Source organism: Cyprinus carpio, chromosome A10 (genome assembly GCF_018340385.1).
Source record: "Cyprinus carpio isolate SPL01 chromosome A10, ASM1834038v1, whole genome shotgun sequence".
Classification (NCBI taxonomy): domain Eukaryota; kingdom Metazoa; phylum Chordata; class Actinopteri; order Cypriniformes; family Cyprinidae; genus Cyprinus; species Cyprinus carpio.
Window position 1 is genome coordinate 212,166 of NC_056581.1, and position 14,110 is coordinate 226,275.

Here is a 14,110-nt window from a genome sequence, read left to right on the forward strand (position 1 = left end):
AAAATGACAATTTTCACCTGAGATTCAGAGCCAAAACACAGGTGGAAGTAATGAATTCAGAAGATGGCAGCATCATGTCATTTTTACACAGAGATTGGAAGCTCTATTAGTAAATCTATTAGTCTATTAAACTACTGGTAAAATCTGTAGACTTTAGCAATCTTTGTTGCAAAAAAAAAAAAAAAAAAAAAAAAAAAAAGGTAAAAAAATGCGAAAAAGCACTTTTTTTCAGTTTGCATGCCTGCAAGTCAAAAACCATCACAGTTTCATATATATATATATATATATATATATATATATATATATATATATATATATATATATATATATATATATGAAATTTTAAGGGCCATATATGATTTTATTCCACAGGTATGGGGATGTCAGAGTGACTCAATGAGTAAACCGTTAAACTGTACACATTTTCAGATGTCAAAAACCAAATGTGGGTCCCACATTTCATTGTTCAACCATAGAACGTGGGCCAAATTGAACAATCTGCACATGGAGATACACTGAGACATTGTTAATCCTCCATGACATTTAATATTTTGTTTTTTTATAACTATTTATGTTTGTCTTTCTTCAGGATAAACAGAATGACCCAAAAGTGAAGTTATAATTTTTTTCCGCCCATATGACTACAAAGCTCAAATTTACTAAATTTGATTGAACCAAATCTGTCATACAGCCCTGCCCCAAACTCCAGTGCCACGGGATGAGTCTGTGAGTAGAACTGGTTGGGATGCTCAAACAAACATTTTCAGTTTTTCAGAAAAGTGTTTCCAGGGTCCAACACGTTATATATGTGACCCTGGACAAAAGCAGTCTTAAGTCTCTGGGGTATATTTATAGCTACAGCCAAAAATACATTGTATGGGTCAAAATGATCCATTTTTCTTTTATGCCAAAATCATTAGGACATTACGTAAAGATCATGTTCCATGCAGATATTTTGTAAATTTCCTACTGTAAATATATTAAAACTTAATTTTTGATTAGCAATATGCACTGCTAAAAATGTATATCTTTTCTTTACATTTACAACATCTCTCAGGTTCTGATGTGCACATTTCCCCACAAACTTCTCATTCCACCTGATAGAAAAATGTTTCTCAGAATAAACATTTCTGATTTTTCTTTCTCCACCCTTGTAACACACCTGTATTGACGAGTTTTGAGATGGCAGTGTATCAAATATCCCATCATGCCACTGCACTGGGGCTGCAGATGACTCATGGCCTCTTTAAATTCTGTACATTTTCTGGGTTTGGTATAATTAGCCTATTCTCATGCTGATCCCTGATGCTTCTGAAGCTTCACAACTCACACTATGAAAGCGTGCAAGCCATGAGAAACACCCTGCAGCATCTGCACCATGAATTTTTCATAATACATGAGTGACATTAAAGAGAGAAGCGTTTGGGCTATGGCTATGGAAAACTGCACGGTGAAGACAGCAGGGAAATGAAGCTGCTGTGGTTAAAATGAGACAGAGACACTGTATATGTTAGATACCGTATGTTTCAGCTTTAAGGCACATAATAAACAACCCTGACTTTATACCGTGAATATGCATGCTTGTTTGAGTAGATTTGGTGTTGCCAGGTATTGAGGTTTGTTTATCAGGCGATTTGGCTGTAGTGTATATACAGCAATGTTTTTGAGTTCATTCTTTTGTTGTTCATCTAATCACACAACCCATGGAAACTAAAGAAAGGATGAAAACCAAGCCTACATCTCCCCTCCCTTCAGGTCATCTCAGATGCTGTTGTCAAGGTGCAAATGGTTGCCATAGTAACAGGCAGTTTTATAACTTTTCTCTCTCCCGTTCTATAGGGAAGCAGCAGTTGTTGCACACATTAACCAAAGCATTGAGATTAATTTTGGTAATGATGCAGCACTGTCCAGATAAAAAGCTTTAATGACACATTTACTCAACCTGTTTTCAAAAATTGTATGACTAGTACATTAGAAGCATTCTCTTCTTTTAAATTTGCTTTTGAGGCAATGGTGAATTTATGTATCTACACAAATGAAAAACTGTATTATACATATACTATACATATACCTACAGAGACAAATGTCATCAAACTTGAGACAAAATGTCATTTTAGTTTTTTGTGACACTAGAGTCACTACATAGAAATAATGATCATTGAAAGTGTTTCCCAAAAGCTTCTACTGTCCCACACCCATCTGTCATTGGTCTGACAAACAGGTACAGTAACTCACACTTTTGGCTGAATCAGAAGGTAACATGTCAAACCGCTCAAACAAAGAGATTAATGTTCTGAAAGTATCACAAGGTCACAGTGTTTACGATCATCAAGAGCTCAACCTGACTGTGGCTTATTCATAGCTGACTACACTACACACATAAAACAGGGACGGGAGTAATGAGCACTGAACAACTCTCTAACTAGAGTTTCTGCAACTGTTGGTGTTATTTAACAGAACTAAAACATGTATGCATCATTCAAAATGAGGACAGGTTAATGCTTTTGACTTTAAAAAATGCTCATGCTTGCCCAGGCTGCATTTATTTGATTAAAAAAAAAAAAAAAAAAAAAAGGAATATTGTTAAACATTATTTCAAATAAAAATAACTGTTTTCAATGTGAATACATTGTAAAATGTAATTGATTGCTGTGATCAAAGCTGCATTTTCAGCATCATTACTCCAGTCTTAAGAGCACTTCAGAAATCATTCTAATGTGCTGATTTGCTGCTCAAAAGGACATTTCTGATTATTAGCAGTGTTGAAAACTGCTGCTTGATGTTTTTTTTGTATGAGTATAAAAGTCCATACTGTCACTTTTGATCAATGTAATGCATCCTTATGGAATAAAAATCTCTTTACATTTTTCTTCAAAAAAAAAAAAAAAAGATTTCTCAAAAAAAAAAAAAAATTTCTGCATCTGATACAGTTGCGTCAGGAAATTAAGGAAATTAAGCAAAGTATGGTAACAGCACAAAAATAAAAAAAATCACTCCAATTCTCGAGGAGTCAGATGCGACTCACCAGTATCCTTGGGTGGCATACGGGGTTTTGCAGCCGTATAAAATCATGTGGTGGGCTGTGTCCATACTGGCATGGGGAACAAAGTCCACTGAAAAGATAACAGTGTTAAAGTCAGTAATCTAAGTGAGGAGAGGGTAAGATAGTGAGGAAAGCATCTTGAATGACAGTCAACTGTTTCTTGATAAATAAGTGTCATAGCATTTCTGCACATAAACAACTGAAAAGTCTCTCACACACAAAGCCAGTTTTAAAACAATTATTTGAGCCCTAAACCAAACATAACTACTGTGCACTGAAAATAATTTGGTGTAGGATTTACTTCACAAATAATTTTGCTAGTCAACAAAGAAACAGCAAGAAACACATTGAATTAAACATGAATTTTTGAAGCAGAAAGACAATATTGTATTTTCATGCAAAACACTCTAATAATCATTTCATTTACAGCTTTATTAAAAATTCATGTTTAACAATATAGGTTTGCATGAAACCTGTGAGGAGTTTGAAAGGGTGAATGCTGTTTGCTCAGCATCAACCACAATGAACATCAATATGCTACCCATATAAAAAGTGATGGATATCTCCAGGAAAGGCCTCTCTCTCTCTATTGTAGCTATGAATAATAGATGGGATGTTGATTGACGGCATTAGCAACACAGAGAATATGTAACTCTCAGAAACATGCAGAAGTCTGTGTGGACCTGTCACTCTACAAACTACAGCCTTCCTTCTCTAAAGACCACCACAACGAAACACAATCCATTAATGGAAAGCTGAAGATTCAAAACAAGTCAGTTCCACACAACCAGTCAGCAATTACAATGACTGAAAGCCCACAAAATGTGCTTCATTTCAAGATGAAACTAATGATAATGTATGGTTTAATGGCCTGGACGACTTGTGTAAAGATCTGCTGAAGCACACAGCAGGAGAGAGACGTTATACTTTGATGTTAGCAGAAGCACATGCAGTCTCATCCGAAAATGAATCAGGAGAGACCGGCCTGAACGAGATTACATCTTTAAAGCCTGATCAGATTAAACATTCAGTTCATCATCAGGATCACAGTTAAATAACAAATAACATTCAAGTATATGAGACGCAGCGGCCGGTCCTTGTTTAAATAATACAACTGCGCTCATAAAAATAAAGGGGACAGGTTTGATTCATTGTGTTTAAGCCCTCCTGACTTACTTGTTCAGACTCAAGTCTTGTCTTATTCATAGATGGTTCATGATGAGTTCCTGTTCTCTCATGTTTTTGACTTACTTTGGATGACTAATTATTATTAAGTCAAAACTCCCACGTCTCTGTGATGTGCCGTTGTTGATGATCATGTACTCACCTATGTAGGCCTCCCATGACGTGGGGACAGGAACAGCCATGCAGTAGTAGCTGTCAGACTGGTAAGAAACAAACACACAAGGCAGACAGATTCTATCATAGATACACATATTCACTGCTGACCATGTTTACAAAAGCAGAACAAGCACTGAATATAATTGCAACACTTTGTGAAACTGGATTATATGTCAGTCTAGACTTCTAGTTCTGGGTCTGTGATGCTCCAGTTCAGTGATTACAGAATGAAATGCACCAAAAAAAAAAAAAAAATCTAGTATCTAATATATATATATATTTGTATTTCATGCAATATCTACACAAGAGCCTCAAACTCATTTTAGGAGCAGCCGTTATTTGGCCATACTAGCATGCAATGTAAATACTGCCTATTTTATAACAAAACACACAATAATTGTTATCACATAACTTCACTACATTGCATGTGTAATTTGCTAAGTGGCCAAAGCTGAGAATTTTATACAAAATCAAATTCAAAATATAAAAAATGTCCAAGATTTATTATTTGCAACCATGCACCATACTACTGTTAGAAAAGCTTATGTTTATATAATGCATATTCTTCCAACGGAGAAACTTGCCCCTTTTAGACTTGCCTCATTCATTTACTAACTAACACTAGCTTGCTCTATTCTTTTGTATTCTATCTATTAATTTTCTTTTTATTTATTATACAATTAACAAAAGCAAAAAAGGCCTCTAACACTAGCTTGCTCTATTCTTTTTATTTTTATTTATTATATTATTTAAAAAGCCCTTGCTATGTGTACTGTGTTAAGCTAACTGAGACATGTTATATTTTCACATATCATTGCTCTCTTGTTGATTTTGATTGCTTCCATTGTCCTCATTTTTAATTGGATAAAAAAGGGTTCAGCTGGAATACTAACTAACTAGATCAGCTATATTATGAATTCTGCTGTATTTTTATGTATTGTATTACATATGCTGCAAAAAAGTGCATTAATTATTTTAACAAGTTAAACAGGAAATATTAAATCTAATTTTCTTGTTTTTTAATCATCGATTTAGGCTTGCTTAGAAAATTTTAACATGATCTTTATTTGGACAAATTCTCTCTTTCTTCAGCTGCCTGAGCAACAAGGTTGAGTGCACTCAGCACCGTCACACACACACACACACACACACACACACACACACACACACACACACACACACACTCACTCACACAAAAAACACACACACACACACACGCACACGCACACGCACACGCACACAAACACTTAAATCTGCAGCTATGAGCACAACTCTCATAATTACAAAGTGTGAAGAGATGCAGTCTAGACCTTAGCCCTGCAGAAAAGCTGTCATTATGCATCTGGAGACCACTGAAGATCAAATAAAACATCACAAATTGGTTAAACACTTTACAATCTTTTAAACTTTACTGCACTACAATCTGCTTTTTAAAGGTTCATGAAACACTAAACTACATTTGGTTAAAAAGGCCTTTTTGCTGCACATCAATGTTAAAATCAATTCATTTTAGAGAAAACTAGTTAATTTTGGTCTTATGGGTTTAAATTATTAATTTTTTCTACAGTACATTGATGACTCATCTGTGTCTCATTATTATTCATGAGATTGCATGTCATTTTCCTATGAGACAATGTTTCTCTTAGTAGTTGAGAGACATGTTCATGGATCGCAAGTGAGTGTTTGTTTTCATTTGTAAGAGTTTTTGGCATAGCATCTCTTCTACAGACCCTGAGTATCCAACACAAACATGATCCATCTAGTTTTTACAGCTCGATGTAACCGTTCAAAAGAAATGAATAAACACCACAAAATAACAGTCTCAGTTATTAAATAAGCAACAGCACACTCATATAGATTTTCCATGCAAAGTATAAATCTAACTAGCTGTGCATTTGTTTTCTGTATTAAATTATAGCTGTCGCAGGATGTGTGTGTTTGTGAGTTCTTACCAAAGCATGCATAATATGTTCATTTTGATGCAGGGAATGATGAAGTGCAGCATGGGTTTATGGAAACCTGTGATGCCTTTAACTCAGTGAGAGTGAAATCAAACAGAAGGCGCTGTTGTGTTGTCGTTTCCCCTCTTCCCACACACACTTTCATTTTCAAAACTGTGGTGAGAACTAACCGGTGATGAAGTATAAGCCTATATAGAAATGTGCAAATCACAAAGATGATAAGTCTTACCTCTGCTGGAATCACCCCAGGTATGCGAATATCGAGGGAAAAATTGTAAGGATTGGACAGGACAAATGGCTGTCTGGTCCTTGAGCAGTCATTGGGGTCTGACCAGGACCTGTCCTGAAACCTATTACCAAAACAAGACTGTGCATTGCTATCTGGTTGCTAGGATGCATATTTGACAGACAGTAAAGAGATGTTGAGTTTGAGTTCTGATAAATTTACTAAAACTAACTGTAGTAACATCTTTAAAAGGTTAACACCTAAGTTGGGACTCCATTAATATACTTTTCAAGTCAAACAAAGCCTGCAAACTACACCTTTTCTTGTCTGCGCAAAAGCTGATTCAGTTCACTCAATCAAACTGAACTGCTCAAACAATTACTAAATCAGTGAACCTGTCCTAGAACTAGTGATGTCTCTTTCTGCAATATTTGATGATATAAATGACTTTTTTTTTTTTTTCTAAATCGTCTAGTCCTATTACAGAAACTTTTTGATGGCATTAAACCACACAATAGATTTAAGAAAAGAAAAAAAATGCAGATTTAATTTCAGGTTTGAGAATAGATTGAATGGAATTTGGAAAAACACAGTGCATTTCATAGGGCCTTTCTTTATTTGATATGGTTATTTATTTCTTTTTATCATCCATCATGTGTAATCAGACTGAACTAGAAAAGAACAGAACTGTGTAAACACCCCTTAATTTAACTAATGCAAATGGACAAAAAAAGTATATAAAAAAAGTGATCAAACTTTTAGTTTATGCTGTTTACAGTGGATGCATGAAGAAAACTAAACATTACTTGTAGCATCCTGCCATAATCCAATAATCTCAGTAAGCTTTTCACGTTAAGCAATGTCTTAGCTTTCAGATTTAATTTTATCACAAAATTCAAAAGAAGTGAAAATGCTTAATGAAAACATTACTGAATGTTTGTGTGTGAGTGTGTGTGTGTGTGCGTTTCAACCACAGAAAGATGTTAATAAAACAGCTTGTAAACAATATATCACTTAACATTACATTTACCTCAGAAAAGCCATTCAACGTCCATAAAGCAGAGTAGACTAGAAAAAAACTCTAATAATAGAGAGGAGCATTTCAGTAAATAGTGATATTTATGTATTTATTATATTTACCTTAACCTGTTAATGATTGATTTATTTAATGTATGCTTGAATAAATGTGTAATGAAAAGCTTTTATTATCGTCACTGTTTAAACAATGATCTGGAGCAGATAGAGTGCTTTAAAACTGCCTTATGTGCAACTTAAATGTTTGTATATAGCTCAGTTTTTATTTGAGTGAAAATAGTGATTCTGTTTGCCCTATGTAAAAGTAGCAGATCTTTGCAAAAAGTGGAAATACTAATTTGATGCTATTTATACTTATAAATAGTGACAGATACTAGTTGCACCTCAGTATTGTTGTAGATTAACAGGATGCAATAATAACAGAGTGTAAATGACTTTATTTATTACAATTATTAAATAGACACTGCCTTATTGGGACAACAAAGCCCGCCATATGGCCTACCCACTCAAAATGTAATGTGTTTTTTCTCAAAACACAATGACTTTATTCTCGAAATTGACAGAGTTTATTTGACTTTTTTTCTCTGAGTTTAATCCATAGGTTTAGTCGTGCATTATAATGTCTTTAATCTCATAATGGTTGCATTTATTTATTTTTATTATTGCTTGGCCCTAATCCTCTTCCGCAGGTTTCTGTTGTCTGCCAAATGAAAACTTTAAATTCAGTGTTTCTGTAAAATATTAATTTCAGTGCATCACTAAAATAAAACTCTTGTTGGATCACTTGTTTCTATATAACAACAAAAAAAATTATAATAATAATTAAAATATAAATAATAACTTTAAACACAAAGTATGGAGGTACTATACAAAAGGGTAACAATTCATTTTAGTGTCCATGTTATGTACTTACTACAGTAAATTATGTGTAATTAATGTGTTAAATTTTTACTCAGTACTCAGTGAAATTATAAGGACACATTATAATGAAGTATGACCAAAAATAGCTTTAAAAATCCATTAAGGAAGGGAACTGCCTCACCTCTTGGACCTGAACACGGGGTTTTGGACACTGCGGCTATGGCACTGAAAGAAGAGCGCAAACACAAGCACGCCGCACCCCAGAACACCCATCTCTGACCGGACGGAAGAGCGATCAACAACTGGACTGAAAGTGAGCCAATGTGTTTCAATCCTGCCCTGCCGCCATAAGCCACAGCAACACGCTGCTCCGGATCTCCTGCTCCTCCGATTCGCTCTTTCTGCTCTCTTCACTCGCGCAGTCTCTTCAAAAAAGTGCCATGAAACAGTCCACGACTCAGTCGCCTCCTCACTGAGTATGACACGAGCAAGCGAGATGAAGAGGAGGAGGAGAAGGGCTTCTTGCTTCTCACGCTGGGCAGCACATATCACAAATGCAACATCAGGCTTCTGTCACAACCTGCAAAAACAGCAGCCAAAAAAGAAGAGGTAAAGAAACAGATGAAAATAAAACAAATGCACATTTTAAAATATAATCCAGCACTCTCAGAATAATCAGTGAGATCAATGCTCACATCCCTACCACCATTCATGAAATATACATGCAGTCCGACTCTGAACAGAGAGAGAGAGAGCAAACAATGATCTAATCAAAGAGCATTCCCATAACAATACCCTCAGCTTGCTCCCTAGGAGACACAGGAAGTGAAGGGGCCTCAGCAGTGCTTCGTGACGGGGAGTGTCACTTTAGTAGGGCGACACCATACTCAATATCTTCTTCAAAATGAGTAGCACTTAGAGGGATTCTCTGCGAGACGTTGAGATGAACAGTAAATGAGCAGGCCTGAGCCACTGGGAATTATGGGAGGTATCGTCCACATCCCGTGTGTTTATCCTGAGAGCACCATCACAATACGTCTACATTCAGTGCCAGCAGCAAGAATTTTCAATACAATCAACTGGATGTATAAACAGTGTAAAGGCAGATGTCTCGTGATGAAGTAGAGAGGCCTATCCAAATAAGTCAAATAAAAACAAGCAGACGGGGAGGAACTGAAGGCTTACGCTCTTTCAGTGTAAGCTGAATTAATCGCTGAAATAATCCTCTTGACACTGACGGAAATTAACATCCTGCCAAGGAGCTGCTTGGTCTTTCTGGGCATATGAAATCAAAAAAAAACAAACGCAAGCTTAACAGACACAGCAAATTCAGACTCTTTCCTTGCATATTCTCAGGAATAAACTAGCTTTTTCTGACAAATGTTCCAGTTCTCAAACAATAAACCAAGATTTTTATGCTTCATCTTTATAAATCATTAACAATTAAATAAATAAATAACAATAAGTATTAAATAAAATAATAATAACACTAGCAAAAAAATGCCATCTTACCCTAAGGGTCTAATTTTATCTTTTTAATGTAAGGCCTTTATATACAACACAATTTTCAACGAAAAATTGAAAACCGAGTATTTAAACTTCTGAAAACAGGTTTCAAAGTGCAGGCTTTGGAAAACAACACCATTATTGTCTCCACATAAATTACAAAGACACATTTCTGAAAACAAATTCTGTAGGCGTGCATGATAACCATAATACACTGTTTTTAGTTGTTTCTGCAGATCTGTGTGAACAGGGTTTATTTTGATTATGGTGTTGTCTGTGTGCGAAACTTTTCAAAAATGCAAAAGAAAAACGTTTCTGTTTTTAGTACACTGTTGATGTGTAAATGTACCCTAATATAAAAAATATATATTTTTTACTCCATAAATCTAAAAACATTAATGTTTTCACAAATCCCAAATAGACACAAATACTTTAAAATTCAGCATAACATCCCAAAATTATTTTCCAGAGACACAAAATTAGATCAATTAACCTAAAAAAAACTGCTTTGACTGACTAAATCTTACAGATGTTAATATTCAGATGAAATGAGAAAAATGAAGAATAGCATATCCATTCATTAAATGTGTTGAGATGAGATTTTGTGCCATATATGGTCAAGAGAAAACCTCTTAGCCTACTTTTTGAAACAATATTAAACAATAAGGAATGATAGGCCATGCTACGTTGTGAATATAGTCACAGCCAGTCGAACAGAGAATTCTGCAAAAGTCAGTCTGTTTCAAGATGTTTATATCCACTTTTAGGGATTGACAACTATATTTTATAACAGGTGTGACTCTCAAACAGTCTGGTTCACACAGTATTCACATCGAGACTGTATGAATGAGTAACCTATGTCAGTCCACTTTCTAGTGTTTTATTTATTTATTTATTTATTTATTTGTATCACCCTGACTTTACATAAAATGTCAGTTCTATAAGCGGATGTGAATTTTATAAAACACTGTACTTCAAAGTTGTATCAAATGCATTTTCTAAGTCAAAGAAAACACGTTCACTCACATGTTCCTAAGCATCATTTATATAACTTTCATGAATAACGGTGTGATCTATAGAGCTACTTCCTTTCCTTAAACCACAGGGAGCATCACTAATAAGAGAACTGGACTTCATTATCCATACAAGTCTTCCATTAACCATTCACTCCATGATTTTACATACACAACTCATCATATGGGACAATAACTGGAAGGTTCATTGGATCTTATCCTGCTTTTGAAATATTAATTATTTGCACTTCTTTTCAAAACATTTTCGAGGCAAATACAAGATGACAGTATGAGGTAAATTCTTTAAAAACGGACTGTGGATGTTGTTTGGACCTGTTTATGGCTGATGAAAGATTAAAAATTCTTCGGCAGCCTGAACTGCTTGAAAAGCTTCCTTTCCCCCCTAAACATTTCAGCAAGTACATAAGCAATTTCCTGTTATGTGGTTTATATTACATCTCCAAGATTAAATAAGCTGAATTTGAGGGCCAATCATAATGCAAATCAGATTCCTGCTTCATTAAACCTTCTTCAATGCTGGATACAAATTTTCTCCAACTTTTAGCCTCATTAATTTCTCTGTGTGCTTGTGCTATGATTATTTTGATTTAATGAGGTTATCAGTTGTTCTAAAGAGATGCCTTTATACCCTCTCTGGGTATTTTTTCTTTTTTCTTTCTTTTTTTTTCAGCTGTCTTTCAACTATTGTGTTTAGTATTTGGTGATCTTTTTGGAATAGCATCAGTTGATATCTTCAGAAAAAGCATTAAATCTTTTATACAGAGATTAAAAAAAGAGGTACATGTCTGCTTTTTTAAAATGCTATCTATGTACACTAGGCCCTCCTTCCTTTAAGAATCAGAATAAGTGGAAATCAATCATTTGCACACAAATTCTTCATTAAGTTACTATACATTATTTAAGCCAATTATTGGTTAGGCTATTAATAAAGGAACAGTTGTTTTTACAACTGTTTCATTCATAATGTTCAATGTAAAAAGAGATATAAAAACATGGGTACATTGCGTTCAGTCATCACAAACCGATCCCATCTTCATTTTTATAACATCCAAACAGAAACGGGAAAACAGTGCCATCACTGGGTCAGCATATCATTACCAGCATGAATCATCTCGCACGCTCAAGTCTACACGTCATCCATACCTGCTATGAAATATAAACTGCAGCCTATAACATCAAATAACTGAAAAGAACACCACTGTAATCCAGAGAAATATCTCACTTTTCTTCAACCAGTGAGGATGCTTACTTTTAGAGAAATCCATCCCAAACAGCCATTATTTGTTATGTGGATGGATCACGGACGGAGGGAGACAACTGGGTCCCCTGCACTTTCTCAAACATACACCACTGATCATTCTGCAAATATCAGTCTGCACATGACAGACAGAGTCTCTCGGAAGTCGCAATAAATGATCACTGACACATTAAATCTGCTCAAACTCTCACACTATATAGAGCAGCTCTTGCCACAAAGCGTTCAATCTGCTAACACTAATACATCCACTGCATTAAACAGAGCACAACAGAGTCCATGGGAAGCAGAAAAGACAAACATTCATAACAGCCTGCCTACCTCACTCGCTCGTCACGTTAAGATCTGAAGCACGGCAGAAAATGAGAGATGAACTGCTGCTGCTTCAGCGCAGCCTGACTCACTGAAACAGAGCGAGAGAGAGAGAGAGAGAGAGAGAGAGAGAGAGAGAGAGAGAGAGAGCCCAGCATGCTGGCTGACATCATCATCATCACACCCAAGACCTGAAGAGAAGGTAACTATGGCAACCACTGCACACCCACAGGCATTCACCGTCAGTTACCATAGTTACGTTCCCCATGAGTCTCTCTCTCTCCTCATTGATCCATCAGTGTTAAGCATCAGTTACACGCAGATACACACCATCTAAACATTGCAGCTACGCTCACGCAGGCAGCGTTTGAGTCTAACCAAATCAGAAGAAACCACACTGCAACATATTCTACTGATTTATGTTTGAATAAAAAAGCTAAACATTTTAAGTTTATTGCTTTAAACATACAAAATGTAAGTGGTAAATGTATGGAAAATGACTCTGCTGACATCATTCACAATGCATGATGGGAGAGGATGGCTGCTGAGCTCTTTTGACGCAATATCCGTTTCCATGGTAACAGCAGCCTCTCTGATGGAGCTCTTTTCAGAGCTCATGGGTGCTGTAGTTCTTCGTTGGGAATTGTTTTATTATTAAGTTAAAATACCTATCTGTATATCACCACTTACATTCAGAGCTCACGGACTGCATTGAAAACTATACCTTTTCAATACAAGTCAGTTTGCAAGCATGTTATTTTAAAGATGCATACAGTACAACCACATATTTAAATTCAACAGCAATACAGAACTGCAGGCTTTTATTACAGTATTTGTTGTATATTGTGTTTGAATCTGTTTCTTGTAAATCCCAGATATATGCTCATGTTACTGTAACACTTACAGTTATATACAGAAATATGTTTTTTGTTGGTAAGTTGGCAGTGCGTAAACATGCACATGAAATTAATGAAATATCTGATATTTGAAATGTATTTTTTGCTCTTCCTGTTCAAACTGACGATATAACATTAAAATATATTTTTTCTATTTGCTGTTTTCATCCTGACCCATGTAAACAGTTAAAAGAAAACTTTAAAAAACACTCATTGTGCAACACCTCATGAAGGAAGAAAAACACTACATTTTCTGAGATTTTAACAGTAACATATATGTCAAAACATAGAAGACATTAACATTTGTTCATTTTAAATTCAGGTTTAACGGTTAGGTTGTGGTTCATTTGGGGATTTTTGTGCTATTTTCATTTACTGTGATAAAAATCTGCATTGTGTCAACAGGATGTGAAAGCAGTGTCACTTGCCTGTGACAGACACTTCAAACCGTCAGAGATTACAGCGCAGCTGAGAGATGTGAGTTTGAGAGCGCTGCGTGGCTTTCTCCACACGCACTGTTTCTAAGCAATCCGCTCTGATCAAACGGCTTATATTTGTGAATGTCACACAAATCCAATTAAGAGAGAAAAAATAAGGAGATGTTTTTCTTTTTTTCATCCAACTGAAGTGATATTTATGT

General features: G+C 35.4%; 1 protein-coding gene across 1 annotated transcript in view; it reads right to left on the reverse strand.

Annotated features, from left to right (window-relative positions):
* The window catches only part of LOC109097266 (peptidyl-glycine alpha-amidating monooxygenase B-like), a 46,524-nt gene extending 33,796 nt beyond the window's left edge, over positions 1-12,728 (reverse strand). The window contains 5 exon segments of the mRNA XM_042764575.1: positions 3,026-3,113; positions 4,371-4,428; positions 6,575-6,695; positions 8,649-9,047; positions 12,584-12,728. Of these exon segments, the coding sequence (XP_042620509.1) occupies positions 3,026-3,113; positions 4,371-4,428; positions 6,575-6,695; positions 8,649-8,740 (359 nt within the window). The 5' untranslated portion in view covers positions 8,741-9,047; positions 12,584-12,728.
* Positions 12,729-14,110: the final 1,382 nt, after the last annotated feature.